Genomic DNA, 20,567 nt, shown 5'->3' with positions numbered 1-20,567 from the left:
GTGCTGAAGATTGCATCTTTAAATATATATTTGGGAAATGTGCAAATGTAAGCAAGTAGTTATGATCACGCTAACATGGAATGCAAATAAGGTGATTGGGCACCTACCTAATTTGACTTGTAAGTTTATAAGTTGTGCTTGCAATTTTATTCTACATCTATATAATTAGAAAACTGGTTATTCTGTCCTTATGTTCTCCCCTTCCTGGTCTCCACTCTTCCCTTGCAACTCCAACTTGGCTCCATGGCTTCCTCCACTAGTATGACTGAGATGCTGAGGATTTCCCACCTCCAGGAACTGTGTCCTCATCTGCCTCTTGCTATTGCTTGTTCTAACTTATCATATGCTGTACTGACATCAGACAGGGAAGGCACAGAGGCCATTTCTGACACTGTCACTTCCTTACTGTGTGATTTATTTTTCCTATGCCTTTGTTTCTCAATCCCTTGTTTGGGAAGTAAAGAGGAGATGGAGGTGTGGGGAGGGTGTTTCCTGTGCTTGGATGTTCTGCAGCATGTAATCATGGGCTGCTTGGGACCATCAGTACTAATGCTGTAAAAATAAGGATAACTGAACTTTAGGACACCACACATGTTTTTGTTAAGTAATTATAGCAATGAGTGTGAACAAAGATGCAATTTCATTATGTTGTTATTCATCCATAAATGCAGATTTCTTTATTAAGAAAAACCAAAAACAAAACAACAATCATCAAACTGAAGGAAATGCTTGGTTATCTGGCTTTTTCTATTTTTACAGAATTAACTTTCAGTCAGATAAGATCCTGTGCAAGGTAGGCTGTGTGAAACTGTAGGGGGCAGAGAAGAAAGATGGATAGCTCTTTCAGGCAGCCCACAGCAAAGTGTAGATGGAGAGTTTTATACAGCTGCATCTTAACTACCGAGGGCTCTGTGCAGAAGACTGGATTGCATATTTATGTTTTACGAGGAAGCACCTAGGAGCAACCTGTGTCACACACGTTCCATAGAAATGACCTTGTGTGAAATGTTCACCAGCTGCATGTGATACTGCAGGTTAATTATAGGACGTCTTCCAAGCTGACAGCCATCAGGGAATGAGCTTAAACCTGTGGCAGGAGATCAGTCAGGGAGGGAATCTTTTGCTTCAGGGCTTAGTTTATCAGGTGAAACAGTAAACTCAGCTTTGGCTTCTCACACTTCCCTGATGATGTACAGTATGATAACTCATGCCAGCACTGTGAAATTGTTACCTGCCTGCTGTAAGTGGCACTTAAACCAGATCCACAATATTCAAACATTCTGTATAATTTTATAATATATATTATTTTATATATTTGTGTTTACAGAAAAGATAAATATTGTCACTGTATAATATGTAAATATTTATGCTACATTTTTATATAGAGTATATATTATGTATATTACATAGTGTGTGTATGTTATGTAATGTATATTGCTAGATATACTATTTAATATAGCATAAACATATTAAGGAAATGGTGTTGAAGTACCCCAAAATAAAAGTCAAATTATCAGGATGAGGCTTTTCTTTAGTAAACTATACAATAATTTAGTACATATCTGTAGTTTCAGCCTCTACAACTTAATGGTATTTACAGATGATGCATACCGACTTTTGTTGGAAGTAACAGAGAGGCACAGTGAAGGCAGAATCAGAAGACTGAGTGTGAGGGAAATGAGGGAGAAATTTTGTGGCAAGATAGTAAAGTTGGTTCCTCAGCAGTCACCCTGCCATGCTGTGTCTGTCTGTAGCCAAAGTGGGGGTGTTGGCCTTGACTTGCCCTGCCCAGCTTGCTTCCTACCCTAGCAGAAAAATATTAAGCATGTACAGACAGCACCTACTGACTGTCTGAATCCTTCCCATGGACTTAAGTAGGGGAATATCTCAATTTCAGATCTTGGCACAAGGTTAACAGGATGCTAGTTGGCAGTGGTGAGAAAGAGGTACTCAGAGGGCATATGTCAAATTTTGGTGTCAGGGAACTCACAGCTCAGGTAGAAGAAGTATTGTAAAGCTTAATAGAGTTGGGTAACAAATGAACAGAGGCTTTCAGTGTCATAATTTAGGATATAATGTTGTTTAAATCTCATGTTATGTTTGTTCTTGAACTTGTTCTCTTGCTTCTAGTGACCTTTAGTCTTCATATAAATTAGTTACAAGATACAAATAGCAAAGAGGCTCCCATTAAGAATTTGGCTCATAAAGGAAAGCAGGTTGGTGTAGAAAACAAGTAAGAAGAGCATGAGGCTGGGGTGAGAAAAAGGCATGGAGTGTTATGTAATGTATATTGCTAGATATACTAGATATACTATTGCTGTAGCTTCTAAAGCTGCCGTAAGACTGATAAATAAAACAAGGCCAAGGCTTATTTTTCATAATGCTTGGGTTTTAGTAAGACCCTTGCTACACCTTTGGCCTGTCTAACTTTCTCCCAGTAATATCCAAGCATGCTCTTGGAGCAGTGTATGCCAGGGACTGTTCTTACCCTTTTGGTGAGAGTGGAATAAAACACAGGTATGTGTGGATGTGACGTCAGCCACAGCTCAGGCTGTTGGAGCCAGAGTATGGTCTATAGCCCGGTTTATCTATTCGAGCAAGTGTAGGTGTAAACATAGATGCAGACTTAGAGGATCTCTCCCTTCAACTGTCTGATTCCTATTGTTTGTAGGATAGCAAGGATCCCCGGTGATTTCAGCATGCCTAGCAGAACATCGCATGTGTTTGTGCTCCAGAAGAGCTGGTGCCCTAAGCCTTTTCCAAGTTTGCATGTGAACCTTTGTCAGCTCTGTGCCTCTTCCCATCTGTATAATGATAGTGGCCTCCTATAGGAAAACGTTTGGTCATGAGGAGGTGGCCAAATGCTGAAAGGTAACTCCTGTCTTGTCTGTACTTTCTGTATTGACTTTGAGATGCCAAAAGTATAAAAGTCCCTATGTAAGTAGCAAAACTGTGTGTTATCAGTGAGGAAGAACTGTTCCCTTTCTGCTTAGCTCAACCATCGAAAAACATCATAGGAAACAGGATGGTGAAGCGAGAGGCCGTGCTGACACTTCAGTTGCTTGTCACACATGATGGTCTTGGCCTCTTCCCTGACAGGGGAGGGAAGTGCTGCTGCAGCAGCCTTGGAAACCATCCCATGGGATGGTTATCTGTGTGAGCGCATCCCTGGGAACGCTCGCTGCCAGTGCCCGCTCCTCCTCCCCTGCTGCTGCTGTGCAGGCTTTCACAGATGTTCCTCCCAGAAAAGGCAGCTGCAGCTCTCAACCTCCTGGTTTCCATCTCCCTGGTGGTCTGGCTCCACCCGTCTGTGATGGAGCTGCTGATAGTTCCTCCCTTCCCCAACCCTCCTGTTGCAAGGACTAAGCTATAGTAGTCAAAGGAAGAGGAGTTATTCTATGCATTTTTCCCGCTTTCTTCTTGTCTCCTGGCTGTGTAGCTGTACCCTTCCTTTCTTTCCCTAGTGCTTCTGATTCTTGTTTCTTAAACAGCATGTAAACAACTAAGAGAAAACTCGAGAGTGCAGATAACCCATATTTACAGTCGGATATGGTCTTACAGTTAACACAGCAGCCTGAGGTCTAAATAAGTGTTGTCTTTTTTTTCCTTTGCTGAAGGAAAAGTACGTCTTCAAATTTAAAGTGAAGGATTTGCATTGGTTTTTATTCTCCTGCTTTTGTTATGATCTTTTTTCTCCTTGCAAGGAAGTTTTGATCTTTCCACTCCCTATGTCGGGACGGCATAGCTGTGTGGATACATGCGCATTGGCTGGAAAACACATTTCATCTGTTTACAAGTTTCAGTTTAAGGGCAAAATCCTAAGGCAAGAAAATGCGTCATCTCTGGGCTGTTGTGACCCTAGGGTATGTCCACGCCACATTTCGGAAATGGGATGACTGCATGCCTAGGGCTTCTCAAAGTTGGTTTTATACTCAGACCCACCAGTGTCTGAAGTGAACTGAAGAAAAATCAGTTACTTGCAGAACTTTGGTGAGGTTTGGAGTCTGCCGGCAGCAATCCTCGCAAAGAGTAACACATGGCTTTTTCCCATCCCTCCCAGAGCATAGCTTTTAGGTCAGACCTATGACATCTTCTCAGGGTTGCAGAAATTCACAAAGCCATAACACATCAGTAGCTTTGCAGCAGTAGAGACAAAAAAGTGCCATTGCTACTGGTTGTGCCACTTCCCATCCATGAAGTATGCTGGGCTGAAGAGCATGAAGCAATTCATGGCTGAATAGTGAGCACAAGGTTGTATTTACCCTGTGGGCCTGCATTTGACAGCACAGCCTTAATGCAGGAATAGTCAGTGCTAAATGGGCCAGCAACGGACATGAACAATTTGAGTCTCTGACTGTCAGGAGAAATTCTGTATGGTGGTTTTTCCAGGTGTGTATAAATGGAAATTGCAGAACGCACTTGTTTGCTGCCACAAATTTCAGTTTTGTTTGACTGAAATTGGAAATTCATTTCAATGGGGGACCGTGAGTTCTAATCTAAATTCAGATATCCAGACAAAAATTAGAAATACCCTGCAATTATATCAGATTATACCCTCCACTTGTACACAAAATATATATGTTCTCTTTTAGAAAGCTTATTACCTGCAATTAGATGTCTTTTCCATATTTTATTTTTTTACTACAAATAATTATGAATGCTAATGACAATAGGGTTTCAGCAAAAATTGCCTTTTGAAAAATATATGCAATTTGTTAACAATGAAGCATATTTTTTCAGGCAGACACAACTCGGGAGTTACCAACTGTGGGGTTACCAAAACCAACCTGTGCTTGTGATCCAATCATTATATCCAGGATTCAAACCAGCCTCCCTACGTAAGAAACCACACAGATTTTCTGTGTCTTTTAATTTGTGAGGTGAGCTGAGAATTTTGACCTTGGAGGCACTTTAAAGAATAAGCAGTCTTGGCCATGTTCTCCTTATGCACTTTGCAGCTTGGGGGCACGATCATCACCGTGACCTCGCTGCCCCAGTCAGTGCCCAGGACAGCAAGGCATTTTGCAGGTGTCTGCAAAGTGGGTTTCTTGCTATGCTGATGTTTCAGGATGGGAGATTTCCATCCCAGCAAGAGGATAAGATAAGCCTAAAATGGATTTTCTGTAATGGATGGAAAAATTCTTGCTCCTGAAGACCTTACAGACTGTGAAAACTGCTGCGAAGCAGTACAATGTCACCACCACACCCAGGAGCCCGAACACTAAGTGCAGCACTGCTAATAAAGGATTTTGCTGGTCTCTAGCTGAACTGAAAAATGGTCATGAAATAGCAGGGTGAAACTGGGTTTCCTTCTAAACAAAAAACCAAACAACAACAACAACAAAGGAATAACAGTAGTAAAATCAAATAGGACTAAACTTTTATAGAGTTTTTATCTTAAACCACGTAGATCCATAAGCAAGTTTTCTGTGAACTTGTATCCTGTGCTTGAAGCAGTGTTTGGAGCTTCATCTATAACTGGCACTCTGCTTTGTATGCTCCAGAATCTAATAAAGGCTGAGTTCATGTTGAAACTCTTCTTTTAATTGCAGAATTTAAAGACTTTTTCTGTTCTCTACTCAGCTGCGTGTTTTCACAGAAAAATTAAAAATTATAGTAACTTAGTTATCTTTGAGACCTGTGTCAAATCCAGCTGAAATCAGGCAATGAGTTGAAATATTATTAGGAGGGAATGTATACAGACACTCACACAGCTGTATCTACGTCCATGTAGATACAGAAAGATGAACCAAATAAACTTTGTTTCCACATGGAGAAGGAATATAATTTGATAAATATGAAAATGCATCACTTTGTACACAAAAGCAAGAAAGAAAACAAAATATTTTCTTTAAAATCATTAACATCAATATTTAAACTTATTCTCTGTTTTCCTTCGCACATTTGCAAGTTCCTTTCGAAATCATTTGCTTCAGTCAGATTAAGCATACATTTTCTGTTTGCAGATATTTTGCAGTAAAATTGCACTCATCAGCAGGGCAGAATAACTTCACTTGTTGTTCTCCTCAAATATGTGGTAGAACTCTTAATTCACCTAAGAAACTTGGGCCATTGAAGCCAACTGCCAACACTGTCTATGCCCTTACACAAGAAATCAGTGGACCAGGAGTTCCCAGACACAAAAATGCCTCTGAAAAATATGTTCATTGTCTTCAAAATGGAAATAAAGACACTAATTATTTTACAGTAAAAGTAGTTATTTACCTTTCTGTGTATTGCTGGTTGCTTTTGTTTATCTCTTGTTGCTTTTACCCATTTTTTTGTTGCTGAACTGTTGCTCAAAGGAAAGGACAGAGGAAAGTGGAAGATACTTGAGGAATAGTTTAGTCCCCAATATGCTTGCAATGTAAACTGCTAGATAAAGTGAAGAGCAGCATAATGGTGTCTACAGCCTCTTCTTACTGTTCCATTTATACTGCAGCTTTTGGCACATGGTTACAGCTGTACTCCTCACATTTCATGGGGTACTATTGTATTTCTCCCTTCTCTTTCTTCAGTGATGAATTTCAGGTGGCAAATGAACACCGCATATGGTTAACTCAATTAGGTAGGAAGATGCTGACTGCAGTTAGCAAGCATTGCAAAGCAGGGTGGCAAAAAAGCACAGTTTAGAATATTTCGAATTCAACTCATGTTATGCATATGAATTTCTGCTTTCTAAAAGGAAATCAGCACTTTCCTGTGAGTCTTGACCAGGCATTAGTTAGTAGGTATTGAAGTCGAGATTTTGAGTGGTTAAATCCAGTGGTTAATTTCAATACAGTGAAGTAAATTTACAAGTTAAAATATGCATTTGCCATATCAGTCATCTGCACTTTGCTTAAGGCAAAGGGCCTCTATTCTGTCTCCCTTTAACAGACTAGCAATTTCCACTGAATTTCCCGGTACTTGTAGCAAAGAGATGAGACTGTTCAGCTGTGTTTCCCAGAGTTGCTCATCTCTTCGCTAGAGCGGTGGCTATTCAGGGTATGTGTTTGGCAGTAAAGTCAGTCAATCCTGTGTGTGTAACTGCATCTCACCTGGTGTGGCCCCGCTCACCACAGTTGAAGTTGCACATGGTTAAGCCAGGCGAAGAGGTCTGCTTTTAATTGTGTGGGATGGAGATTAAACTGTGAAAAAGTGAAATTAAACAGCTCTCCCCTTCAAAACCATTAGGACAATGCAGCAGGCCCTGACCCTTTCCATAATGAGGGCCGAGGTGTTTGCACAGCCCTCAGCTTGCAGCGAGCTGCTTTAATTAAACCTAGCATAGCCCACGCATGAACCCAACTGGTGAATTTGGGTTGCCTGGAGGACGTGCCACCTCATCCAGTTATCTCAGGGGAAAGTGGGGGATGAGAATAAACACAATCCAGGCTGCACAGATGCTCGGGGAGGCTTAGCGCCTGCCTGCGGGATATCTGTGGCTCCCCGCGCTGCCTGTGACCGTGCCCCGGGCCCTGCTGCCGCCCCCCCCCGCAACAGGCCTGGACGGAGCGCTTGGTCCGGGGGACGGACGGGTTTGCAGCCCCCGCTGCCCCTCTCGTGATTTCAGCCAGAAAGTACCCAGGTATCAAACGGAACTGCGGGAGGGTATTGAAAGAGCAAGTGAGGCGGAAATTTAAAGCCCCTCTGCTAATAATAACAGTATAAATAACCGAAGACGTCTTGTAAACAGTGCGGTCATAACCCTGAAACATTAAACAGCGCGGTGGGATCTGGCGCATCAGCTGCCGGCGGCCGCTGCTGGTGCAGGGGGAGCGCCCCGCACTCCTGTATATCTCAGCCTCATCTCCCGCGGGCGCGCTGATCGATAGAGAGGAGATGTTTAAGTTAAAAATTCCCGGCACTGAGGACCGACTGTACTTTATCAATAGATCACTGCTCCTGTCCCCGCGGAGCGGAGAGGAGCGGCTGGGGCGGCTCCCGCAGTGCCCGGGCGCCGGGCTGCGGAGCCGGGCTGGGCTCCCGCAGCGAGGACGAGCTGCGGAGCCAGTCACCCCCTCCCCCAGGGGTTTGCTCCAGATCTTTAGCTCCAGGGAAGCAGACCTCCCGTGGCCTGGGGCGGAGAGAAGGGATCCCGGCAGCGCGGCCGCTTCGGGGAGCGGCGGAGCCAGGGGAGGCGCAGTGCTTACCCAGACGAGCCCGAGAGCCGCAAACCAACACTTACACCGCTCCGTGTTCAGTAGAAAGGAAGGTTTATTCACAGAAATAGAGCAGAACCTGCTTGAAGAAAATATATCTATATATCTTTAGGGTGAATTACTTCATAGAGATGACTGTCAAAGTCAATTTTTCTAGGCATCTACATATTTCACAAGTCTCAGACAAAAGATACACGCGTGGTAGGTTTTGTTTGATCTCTGTCTTTTCTCTAGTAGCGCTTGAACCAGCAAGGCTGTGGTTGCAGGACACTTGAGTGTACACGCATTTAATAAAGTTAAATAGAGTCGGGATCTCTCGGGGTGGATGGAGTCTCTGCTAGGGCACATTTGGTCTCCTCTGCGCCAGGAGAGCAGCTCTCCCCGGGGCTCTGCCCGGGGCCCGGGGCCGCGGCGGGTCCCTGCCCGCTCCCCGGTCGCGCCGGGACGGACGCTGCTGGCCCAGCCGTGGGGCTCAGGATGCCGTCGGGCCGCACAAGCGGTTTGTGTTCACCACTTCTTTCAGGTCACTCTCGGGTTTGCCGGCTACCATAAAAGGCCAAGTCTGTAGCCAGGAAAAGACACGGGTGGGAAGGGGGTTACAAAGGGAAAAATGCAATTTACAACGCTCATTTTGCCAGCGCGTCCGGCTCGGGAGCGCCCGGGGGGACAGAGCCCGGCATCCACCGCCTGAGCCCCCTTCGGCCAGCGCTCAGCGGGGCTCAGGCCGGGGCAGTCGCCGCTGGCTTCGGCGAGGAATCTTTTGCCTTTCGCCGGCGGCTGATGCCGCTTTGCCTCACAGCAGTGGCCGTCCCCCCGGCCGTCCTCGGGGCGGCAGAGCCCGTCTGATCCGGGACAGGAGGGACGGAGAAGGGAGGTGGGGAGGAAGCCGCCCGGCTCCAGTACATCCGCATCTCCCCGGCACAGTCGCCGCGGGCATCCCGCCGCAGGCGCGCCGCCCCCGCGCTTGGTCGTGACCGGCGTGGGGGACCCTTACCCGCGGGAACCGCCTCTCGCCCCGCCGCGCTGTCTGGGCGCAGGAGCCGCTCGGGGCCCCGTCAGTCCCCGGCCACTCTCCCTGGCCTCCTGCGGCTCGGGGAGTATGCTTTGGTGTGCCTCCGTGTGGGAGCAGGGGTGTGTGTTATATCTGTATTGGGTGTTGGTTTTGTTTTACTTCATTTTTTCCCCCATGTCGTTGCGCTGAGGATTTTTATCTTAATCACAAACTATCTCCCAGGCCCTTATCAGCTAACACAGCGGGTAATGTACTTTCCCCCAGAGTCCAGAGCTCAAAAGATAGAGTCTGACCTCAGTGAATTGTCGCCAGATCCCCTCTGTGATCCCTTTATGCATCAGGGTCCACATGTGTGGGCAATGTAAAGCCTGTACAAAAAGTCTAAAAAGAGCCCAGGGAGATCTTGCTCGCCCCTGGTTTACATAATTTATATGTACTTTTAGAGCTGGAAATTGGATGTTTCTGGTGGCCTGCTATGGTCAGCCAGCTTGGGAAAACTTTCAGTGTGTGGTGGGAGCAGCAGGAAGGACACCGCATAGCCCAGGGAGAGGCACTGCAGAGTGTGCCTGGGGCAGACACCTTCCCTGGGGAGTCCGCACTTGTATTTATTTCTCCTTTGCCAGTTTACATGGATAGGAGAAATGTCCTGGACCCAGCAAACTTGAGTGGCTGAGCACAGAGCCCTGAGAGCTCTCTCTTTAAAAACTTAGGGCTTGAGGGGAGTATTAGGGCAGGAAACATTACGGTAGAGATGCGGGATAAGAATAAATCCCAGGTCCTTGGCTTGGGCCCTTCCTCAAACATACTCTTTTCTGCCCCAATTCCTATACCTGCCTTCTTGCAGGCATCAACTGGTTGCTGCCATCAACCCTCTGGGGTTTCTCAGGCATTTCTGGGGCAGTAAAAATAAAGCCTACGCCTGCCTATTTGTGGCCAGCATGGCCCCTGCCTGTCTCCCGGAGAGGATTGCTAGGAACAGCAGAGGGGGCCCAGGAGGCTTGGTGTGTGGAATACAGGGCAAGAGGGTAGCTGGGACCCTATTCCCTCACATACTACCCCTTTCCATCCCACTGGCACATGACTGTCTGTGGGAAGCACAGCAAAGTTTTGTCCCTGAACATGCCCCATCCCAGCTTCTCACCCACCTCTCCCCATGTACACGCAAAGAGTGCCTGGCCCCAGCGGGCTCTGACTTACCAAGTTGACTGGGTGGATGTAGCCGTTTTCATACTTGTCATTGGCCAGGATCTGCCTCAGGTGAGCAATGTAGCTGGAGGCCAATCTCAAGGTGTCCAGTTTGGAAAGTTTGGTGTCTGGGGGCACCCACGGCAGGGTGGTCTTAAGCCTGGAGAAGGCTTTGCTAAGGACCCTCATCCTTGCCCTCTCCCTGGCGTTGGCAGCATTTCTCTGTACCTGCTTTCCCTCCTGGCTCACTCCATTTAAAGGGCTCTTCTTGGGGGGAGCTTTTTTCCTCTTGCCCGAGGCCCCTCTCCCCTTCTGAGGGGAGCCATTCTCGCCATTGGATCCCTCCTCGTTGCTCTCGGTGGACGCCCCAAACTCTTTGTTAGTATCCATTTTCAGGCCATCGCATTCCAGCATCTCCACCTCCTGCAGATCTTCTACATCGCTGAGAGACCCAGTGGACATGGTCTGGAAGATGCCAAACGACCAGCAGGAAAGGGGGAGGGGGGGGAGGAAGAGCAGCTCCTCGAATCTATTTCAAGGCGGTGTAGCAGAGAAGGGGTGCCAGTATTTTCCTCCCCTTCCCTCCCCACCCTGGACTAAGGCACGATACCAGTCCAGAAAGGATACCCGCCCTCCCACCCCCCAACCCTGCTTTGCCTGTGCTTGAGGGAGGGAATGAGATTGTGAGAGAGGGAGAAAAAGAGGGAGCGAGAAAGCTGAGGAATTTAGTGAGGACACTAGTAATTTATCTGGGGGATAAGAGAGGCGGATCCAGCCCAGGGGAGGGGCCCTGCCCACTGAGCACACCACATCCCCAATCACAGACCTTTACACAGGACAGAGAATGAGGTATCCCAGCAAGCCTTTGCCGAGAGCTCGGAACTGGGATTCAGATCTTCACAACTGGACTAAAACAACTTGCTCACTCTCTGTTCCCCTGCTCTGTCTTTCTATCCTCCCCCTTCCTCCTCCTCCTCCTCCTCCTTCTCCTCCTCTTCTCCTTCCCCACTTCCCTTTCCAGCCCCAGGGTTGCTCTCCCCCTCTCTGCCTCCTAGATGACCCAGGCAGCTGGTGTCATGATTCTTGATGAAAGCCAAAATGGGTCATGAGCACAGAGAGCAGCAGATCCACCAGCCAAGCCTTCCAGGGAGCTTTGTAATGCGTGCTGTCGAAACGCTGTCCTGTAACCTAATCTGAGGGAGATTTGTGGATGATTATATTTGCGAATGCATCCTGTCCAGCTAGTAGCATATTCCAGGAAGGGAGTGCTCCGCCGCCTGTCCGGCAGTGTGGACCCTACCATCACAGCCCAGGGGCTGGAGGCAGGAAGATCTGACTTCTTTCAGCCTTCCGGGGTGATGTCCAACAAGTCCCCGTCCCTTCTCAGTCATGGAATCCTCCCAGCTGTAAATGTGGCAGAAGATTTCTGGTCCACAGGTGTCCTTGGTGGCCAAGATCCTGGCTGGCCGTGAACCCCACTGAGCTGAGGGAGAGCGCCATGCTGCTGGGGGTGGCGGGGTTGGGCTGCCAATGGGGTGGCAGGGGTGTGCATGAAATGAAGGAAAAGGACAAGGGTTATTGGATGGTAGAGATCCCTCAGAAAAAAAAATGCTTTTCTTGGTGTGTGATTGCAGAGCAGATGTCAGTGGTTCATTTTGCTGTACCTGTGAAGTGTTTTGTCTGTTGATTCATGCATGCTCAAGAGCCAAGGAGTTTTGCCTGAATAAAGAGGTGAGATAAGGGATAAGGCCCCTTCTGTGAGAGGGGTGGGACTGAGGGCATTAGGCTGGGCTTTGCAATCCTGCCAAACATTCCCAGTGTTTTTACCACAAGTGTGAATGAGCAGGTTGCTGTGTAGTTTGAATGGACCGACTTATGCTGCTGTTACAATCTTTATGCACATGTGTATTCAGTCTCAGCAGAGCAGGCTTTTAAAAGCAGTTAACTTTGTCTTATCCCTTTTTTCTCTCCATGTAAAACAGTCTCCTAAACCCACATGTGGAGCCCAAAGAGGCAAGTGAAGCAGGAACTTGCTCCCATAGCTCCTTCCCTCCTCACACACTTCCTGAAACCTCACAGGTGCTCCAGCAGCTTGGGTTTTGTACACAGGGGACTAAAGAACTGGGCACAATCTGCACATGAGACCTCTCTGGACACAGGGACTGATCTGATTGCAGGAGTAACTCCACTTATTCAACCGCTTACCCAAGGATTCACATAAATTTGCAGCCTCAGATGTGGCTTGATAGTTAGTCCAAAGTCACTGGAGTGACAGAAAAGAGTCTCTTACTGATCTATGTGAGTATCACATGGAGTTTTCTGCATGCATTAACTAAAAAACAACCATCCAAACAAAAATTGTTGAGGGTCAAACTGGTAAGTCTGCTGAATGTTATGCACTGTCTGCAGATTTCAAGTTTCAGTAGGAGGCAGTGTCATTTTTGATAACCAGCAAGGAGGTCTTGCCTATGTCCTGATCCATCTTGGCTTCTTGGTTCATGTAAGCCAGAAGAAAAAAGGGCAGATCTAAACTCTAAACCACCTCTTTACTGTTTGTCTGGAAGATAACACCTTCCCACTTGCAACAGGATAAGTACACTAAGATATCATATCTCCAAACCCTTGGCTCTTGGGAATTCACTGAATTCTAACATCATGTAGTGTTAACTGTGCCCTGTTTGTGTTTTTCTGTGTATAAACTAAACAGATTGTCAGCGTATCCATCCTAATTAATGAATTAACTTTGGGGTTTTTGCCTTTTTTTTTCTTTATAACATTGCTGTTGCAGATCCAAAATATTACTAATCACCAATGGAGATTTATGAGCCTCCTTATTTTCTAAGCCTGATTGTTGTTTGTGCAGGTGGAGATTTAAATGGCCATATCCATTGCAGAGATTTATAATCCAAGTGATTGATGTTAGAATTGAGCTACAAAGACTCTTATTGGAGCAAGGATGACAGAAAACCAAGTTGAGGTTGCTTGTGTCTCTAAGCATGAATGACCAGAGAGGACAAAATCCCTTCAAAATTTCACCATCAGAAGTTCCCAGAAGAACAAAACAACAAAAAATGTATACTAATAGTCCTTCCATCACTTATTTTTAACTTTACTTTAGTAATTTATAAACTTTTATTGTAAAAAGCAGAAGAAATGATCTGGCTTTTAAAAAATGTCTTTAGTATGCTGCTATATGTGCATTCTGAATATCAACAAATGCATACATGTATATTATGAGCCTTAGAATTTCCATATATGTATGGTTTTTACTTATTTACATGTATTTTTGAGTCCTCGAAGCCACTGAAATTGACCTAATACAGATCACACACTTTTGAGGAGACACAGGACACATTAAGGTATTCATTTTGTGGAGATTATTGCATGTATGTGATGTAGGCTCACACACATATAATATAATACAGATAATGTCTATTGTGCATACAAACTATTACATACTCTTTTAGTGACATATTTCTCCACTTTTCCCTCTCCAAGAGGGCCAGCATGGACAGACTTAAAAAAGCATGTCCTCTCATCTCTGGGTAACTCCTGCTTCCTTATTTGTTTGTGACTTGAATCTCTGCTTTTCCAACCTTCCTTATGTCCTACCTGGCAAGACCACGACTTGTACCCCTAATCTGGCTTCCAGTTTCAGTCCTTTTCCCCTCACCTGTATTTTTCTACCTAGTCCTCCTGACTTTCTTAACTGCTACCCTGATTTGGAGTAGGCTCTGACACTGTGGAAACCAACCTAATCTTGTGGGAAGGGTAAAACTGGGGTGGCTGAAGCCACTTCCATAATGGTGTCACCACTTGCTCCTCCAGTTAGATGATTGGGACTACAGACTAACCACTGGGTTCATAACTGGCTGGGAAAGACAGATGGAGCTAAAGTCCTTTTTGCCTTCCCAGTATATTTGCTTCTTCATTCATATTTTAAAAAGGAAATTGAAATACCAGCATGGGGAACATCAGTACCAATTTGTGGATTTACCCTGTAGATGACTTTCTCCTCTGCATTGCTCTGGCTACACAGGACTGTGCCTCTCTATCTTAATTCTAAGTGAGACCCAATGAGACAGGCCATTTCGGACATACCAAGGTGCTGGGGACAGAGATTCAGGATGCCTGGTCTGAAGGGTGTCAGATGGGGGACACATCACACATAGGCTTATGCTGGTCTATGACAGGTTACAAATTTCCCTCTGAAATAACGGTCCCACTTTTTATGCCTCCAATCTTTCCTTCCCTGTGCAGGAATAACACAGTAATTTGAGAACAGCTTTGAAACTTGAGGCCAAGTTTTCTGCAAGTGTCTCATGGTTTTGCATGGCAGGGCTTAGTTTATTTTTCGATGTTCTATGTCGTTTATCAAGGCACCATATTTTCACTGCACACTGAACAGTCACCCCAGAAGACACTCAAATCACCCACAGCTGAAGAAAACAAAATCCATAGCTGGTTTAAAAACTATTTGCCCAAGTGTAATATTGGTGCTTTCCTATATTTGGGGAATAACCAAGGAAGTCACCCACAGTAAACCAGCAGATCATGAATCATGTTCACTCAGGTTTGAGAATAATCAGGAATAAAAGTATAACTGGATTAGTGTTTTTGAGTTGCAGTTTTTAAAAAAATTCTGGTTTCACTGAGGTTTCTCCTGCTCACTCTTGCTCTCCCTTGGAAACCAAGTAAAATGGTAGAGTGACTTCAGAAGCACACTTTCACATACCATAAATGAAATAATGCCAGTGATATACAATTATATACAAATAATATACATTTATACATTATACATGTAATGTATATGGGGAAATTGATCAAAATTGTACGTAACAGTGGAATAGCTTTTTGGAAGGTTCAGGGCACTGAAACCGTCCCACAGCTCATTTCCAGTATTGTGTGTCTGTTTCTGGTCACAGTTTTGGTTTGAATGGTAAAAGACATGGTGATAAATAACATAAAGCAATACACAAAGAAAAAAAATATTTGCATTGCCGAAACAGTAAAAAGGCTCTCCTGGAGAATGGGCACAATGGGTACATATTTATATGTGATACCAGCATCACTGTCTACTCCCAAGAAATCTCAGTGCCTTGCTTCAAAGCCCCGAAAATTCAGATCTTCTTGAGATGCTGTTTCCTGGAATATTAAGGGGAAAAAACAACGCCAAAATATTTCCTTTTATTTTCATTTCATAATACCTGAGGATTTTGCTGATACCTAGAATGGAAAAATTTCAGTCTTACTGATTAGGAAATTTAAAAGGAAATAAACCGTAGTTTCAAGAAAACTTATGCAGAAAGTTATACAGGAGCCATAGTTCAATTTCATGTGACTTTTTAAACCTTGAAATATCACAAACCCATTGAAACTCTGGGAAATGAGTTCAAGAAAAAAATCTTTAGTGGATATTGAAAAATATTTTGTGAAACTTACAATATTTAATTCCAGATTTAATATTTTAATTCTTTGCCACATTGATGACATCCTGACTTATGCACTTGGTTCCTTTTTCATTTGAGTGGCTCCACAAAAATCAGCGGGGCTTCTCATACAGTAAATCAGCCTGTGTGAACAAGAATAGCAAAAACTGCCTCTGTAGAAGCAAAGTCATGATTAAATATCCCAATGCCTAAGAGAGATACTGACAACAAGGTCAGTGTCTTAATCATGAAGGATGCCTCAATTCATCAAATCCTGGTGTGACTCCATTCTCCTCCTATTCCAGATCTCTGGTGTGAGATTTGGGACTGCTGCTGTGTTATGCTGTGTTAAGCATTATCTTGCAAAGGATCTGTGAGCTAGAAGCTGAGTACGCCAGAAACAAGAAGCATATATTTTATTGAAGCAGAAACAAGACAGCTAAACCTTGACATCCTTGACATGAGGGCTGAGTTCAAATTTTCAATGAACTATTCAGACATGTCAGTGAATCTCCTTTTTCTGGATACTTGTATGAAGCAACCCTAAGTGTCTGAGTCGTGTTTGTTTATTATTCATTCCTATTCAAAAGGAGACTCACAGACAGTGAGGAGAGGTATCCTCTCCCATCTCTACTGCAGGGACTATAACGATGCATTGCTTCCAGAATGCATCTCTGAAATATTATTAGATAGTTGACATTGTAAATTGCAGACTCTTATGAGTGGTCAAAAGAGAAATATGCAAAAAAGCTAATATATCTTATGCAAAATTGTCACTGAAGGATTAAAGTGCAGACATAACTGTTTTATTTTGAATATCTCTTTCCATGATATTTCTTTGTTGGCTAATCCTTTGCATTTTTGTGGCTTTGAGACATGATGAAATTCATCGATAAGAAATAAGTTCTCTTTTGCCTTCCAACAATTAGAACACTGGATAAAGTTCTGGAAAATAGAAGATTTTTTTATTTCTTCAGAATGAAATTTGGAAAAGAAGAACATTTTGTAGGAGAGTGGCAGGAAGAGTGTCAGCTATTCTGGTGAGATTTTATTACTTGCATGGCATGATGTATGTGCATGTAGACATAGATTTTCTGAAGTTTTTATTCATTTAAAGTGCTTGCAGCTTCTGAAAGTCAGGTTCCCACAGCATCCATCATTAAATACAGTAGGTTGGACTGTTTCCTCTGTTTCCATCCAAGTGAAACATCACATGCTGGGACTCTTTGAGGACTGCTTTACTCTATTACAGATCGAGTTGGCCACACTTTGCACTGTGGGACTCCCTTGTGCTCCATTTGTCATGGGGGCTTTGCATTTTACCAGCTCTGATAGGTGGCCACATTGGACCTTTAAATGCACATGCTGAACTCTAGTGACATAGCTGCAAAAACATTTTGGCTAAAAATACTGACATAGTAAAACAGCAAACTGGCAATATTCAGCTATCCACGTGTGCAATCATACAACCAACTTAGTAGTTAGCTAAACAGCATATGTGTTGTGGATGAGTCTTAAATGGGAATGTTAGCTGGCAAGGCAAAGGAGAAAGCAGATTACATATCCTACTCAAGTGACACAGAAAGACCACAGTTACTGTGCCTTTCTTTTGACTCTGACAGGTCTTATACATGCCTCACAAACTGTGACTCTCAGAGCTCCTGGAACATCCCCAAAGTGGGGTCATGGCACTTTGCCACAGTGCAGTCTTCTGGTTTTATGGTGCGTATTATAGTTCATAATACATATAGAAAATGGTGTTGTTTTAGAAAGTGGTATTGCAAAAGCACATAATAAAAGTCCATTTAAGTAATTTGGAGGAAACAAATAGTTTAAAAAATGAACCAGGGGATAGCATACAAAGAAGACCATTCCACTGTGTTGCAGTGGAGCCCCACAAGGCTGAGAAAGGACCAAAGAGCTGAAACTACAGAAGTGAGGGAGGTAAAAGACCCAAGTGTGGGCTGTGAAGGCAGGCTGGCTCTCTTTCCCCTCCCTGATTCCTTTTTTTTCCTTTGTATGTGTAGAGCTGGGCTGATGCTCAGACTCCCTAGTATGCAGTTCTTAACTGGGGACGTGACTTATCCAGAAGGAAAGTTGACTAAAGGAGGAAAACAGAACCATCAAACCTTCTGTTCGCTAGGTCCAGCATGCTTGTGTAGTTCAGTGAGGGGAAGTAGACAACAACATCCAATAGCACAAAACCATCCAAAGCACAAAAGGGCAAGTTTTTAGAAACTACTATGAATTTAAGGTTTCTGTTGCAAGGACCAATCATTGAAGCAGCCAGTTTTTCAGAAAGAATGGTATGGGACTCAAATATCTATGTGCTTATGCTTTAAGGTCAGATGGGATGATGACTGAGGCAGGAGTGAAGAGAGGTACTTTATCCAGAACCTCCTGATAATAAAGAGTAACAAAAGATTTTGCTGCTAGATGAAGGATTTTGATGCCTTATTTCTCCGTATTTCAGCTTGTTTTATCCTGGACTTTAGATTTCTATCTGCCAATTTTTGAACCAAAATAAGGCAGGTCTGTCTTTCTCATACAGGGCATTTTAGATTGTGCAGCAAATTTACCAGACACCATATACCTTGTCATTTAAAATATACCAAAATTTGGTGGCAGAAATATCTTGATGTGGGCTCTGTCAGGACTGAACTTGTGATCACTATGAGCTGGATTGACTGAAATTTCCACAGAGTGGTAAAGATGTATGACAGTGCACCCACAAGTTTTCTCTTACCACTGCAAATTAATTACTCAGAAAAGTTTTCCATGTATGCAAAACCCTCACCAAGGAATGGCTCAGCCAGTCAGTTCCCAGGGAAACCTCTGGGAACTGCCTGCTGTAGCACCCATAGCAATACACCACATCATCTTTCTGTTTCTCCCCCCCCCCCCCCCCATGGCCTAACTTACTGTAGTCTTTCATCTCTCCTTGGAGATGTGTATTCAGAGGCTTTTTTGGGATGCAAGCCCCGGATTGTTGCTGTGTTTCAAGTATTAGTGGAATTTATCTTAAAGCTAATGGCTCAGTAACATGTAACACATCCTTGCTTCTACAATTTATGGTGCAAATTAACGAAGTGCAAACTTGGGCTAATTTAAAAGAGACAGACTCCTCTTTCATTAAGACTCTAGCCAGAGACTTGGGAAATGTGCATGGATTTTATTCTATGTTAAAGGCTTTCAAAGTGGCCACAAAAGGTGGATCCTTTCTGCTCCAATCTCTCAGTGGTAAAAAAGGGATGAGAACACTTCCCTGCCCTACAGAAACTTTATGAGGGGCTTAGGCTCCATGGTAATGGATACCAAGGGTAGCTAAGATAAATAACCTGATAGTTGCAAGAAAATGATTAATGTTAGAATACTACAAATATGTTGAAAGCCTAAAATATCTTTGTGATGTCTCCTCATTTCTTGAAATGCCAATTAACATTTTTCATTCAGATACCTGATGTTTACATTGGCGCATTTTTATGCTCACATGTCTTACAAAATGTATACTTGCCTGACTTTGATTTTAGATGAAAGCACTCATCTCTCAACCTCATAGTAATTCTGAAAGATAGAGAAGTTGCTTTTATAGGAAGAAAAACAATGAGTTTTGATCCTGCTAGTGATGAGTGACAAGCCAAAAGTTTAATAAACAGACCAGGAGTACCATCATTGGTAACACTATAGCACAAGTAGCAATTCTCCATTGTCTAAATTACTCTAAAGTCCCCAAGCTCTCTGTGAAGAAAAATAAAGTGTTACTTTGGTTTCCTGTAATCCTTCCTCAGTAGAAACACAGGATTCCCTTAGGAGAGTTAAAATCCATTACTAGGCTTTTTTATGCTTTTGTGTAACTAATTGTCTCTTCCATGAAGGGTCTTACTTCCTTGAACCATGAGCTAATGCAGACTTTCAGATTGCAGAGGGGCTGCAGAGAACTTAGCTTTTATGCCCATCTTCTTTCTGTGTAAATTTTTTTTTTCCAGTTCTCCCGCTCCACCTCACTGCTTTGTAAGACTTTCCTGGTATTTACCTGTGCAGTGGTCGTGTCATGTGCAGGATAATGTGCTCTGAAGCATCTCTTCCCAGCGGTGTGGTAAGCAGTCAAGCAGGTGCAGCACCCAAAGCAGAGCACTTTGTACAACAAGAAGAATGAAGCTGGATTTGTTAGAAGGAGGGGTACAGCTTAATTTGCTTCCCTAATAGCAGAACATACTACTCAGCTCATCAGAGCAAGCCTAGCTGTTTCTTCTCACCCAAGCTACTGCTTTTTTCCTACAACCATATATCCTGACTGCTTTTGTTTCCCATCATTGCATGCCACCCTTCCCCCTCTCAGACTGCTTGTCTTACAGCAGATTTATAATTTTTGCAGTTAGTTCTGTCTGCATTTGTTTCTCAGTGATTTAAATAGCTCATTTAACTCAATCTGCTAAAGAAACTTCTCTAATTTCCACAGCTGAATGGCCAAAGCATGCATTTGTAGCTCCATAAAGCTGTATCTGAGTTGAGTTTGATCTCCTCCGTATACAAAAATGAATGTAAATTTTTATGAATAGGTAAATGTATTTATTAGTACAAGTGTAGAGGCAGGACTCTGTAATATATCAGGAGGCCCTTTGATACTAAACTCACTTGACTATGTGGCACATGATGATACAAGTGACATGATGTGCAAGCAACTGTAACAATAGCCAAGTAATGTCTTTTCGATTTGTCCCTTCCAATTCTGAACTATTGTCGTTATTACAGGAAAGTTGTAAAATACATATCTTGCTACTTGATTTTTTTTTTGTT

The 20,567-nt window shown here is 43.8% G+C and overlaps 1 protein-coding gene across 1 annotated transcript; it reads right to left on the bottom strand.

Annotated features, from left to right (window-relative positions):
• Window positions 1-8,105: 8,105 nt before the first annotated feature.
• On the bottom strand, window positions 8,106-11,294 carry TCF21 (transcription factor 21). The gene is made up of 3 exons (XM_027898965.1): window positions 11,168-11,294; window positions 10,354-10,806; window positions 8,106-8,706 (listed from the first exon to the last, which is right to left on the bottom strand). Exons 2-3 carry the CDS (start codon window positions 10,801-10,803, stop codon window positions 8,617-8,619), a joined length of 540 nt encoding a protein of 179 aa, XP_027754766.1. The 5' UTR covers window positions 10,804-10,806; window positions 11,168-11,294; the 3' UTR covers window positions 8,106-8,616.
• Between the last annotated feature and the right edge of the window lie 9,273 nt (window positions 11,295-20,567).

This window comes from Empidonax traillii, unplaced genomic scaffold, assembly GCF_003031625.1.
Source record: "Empidonax traillii isolate 1590-97213 ecotype Southwest subspecies unplaced genomic scaffold, ASM303162v1 scaffold631:size1259156, whole genome shotgun sequence".
Taxonomy (NCBI): Eukaryota; Metazoa; Chordata; class Aves; order Passeriformes; family Tyrannidae; genus Empidonax; species Empidonax traillii.
This window is presented reverse-complemented; position numbering and strand designations above follow the sequence as displayed.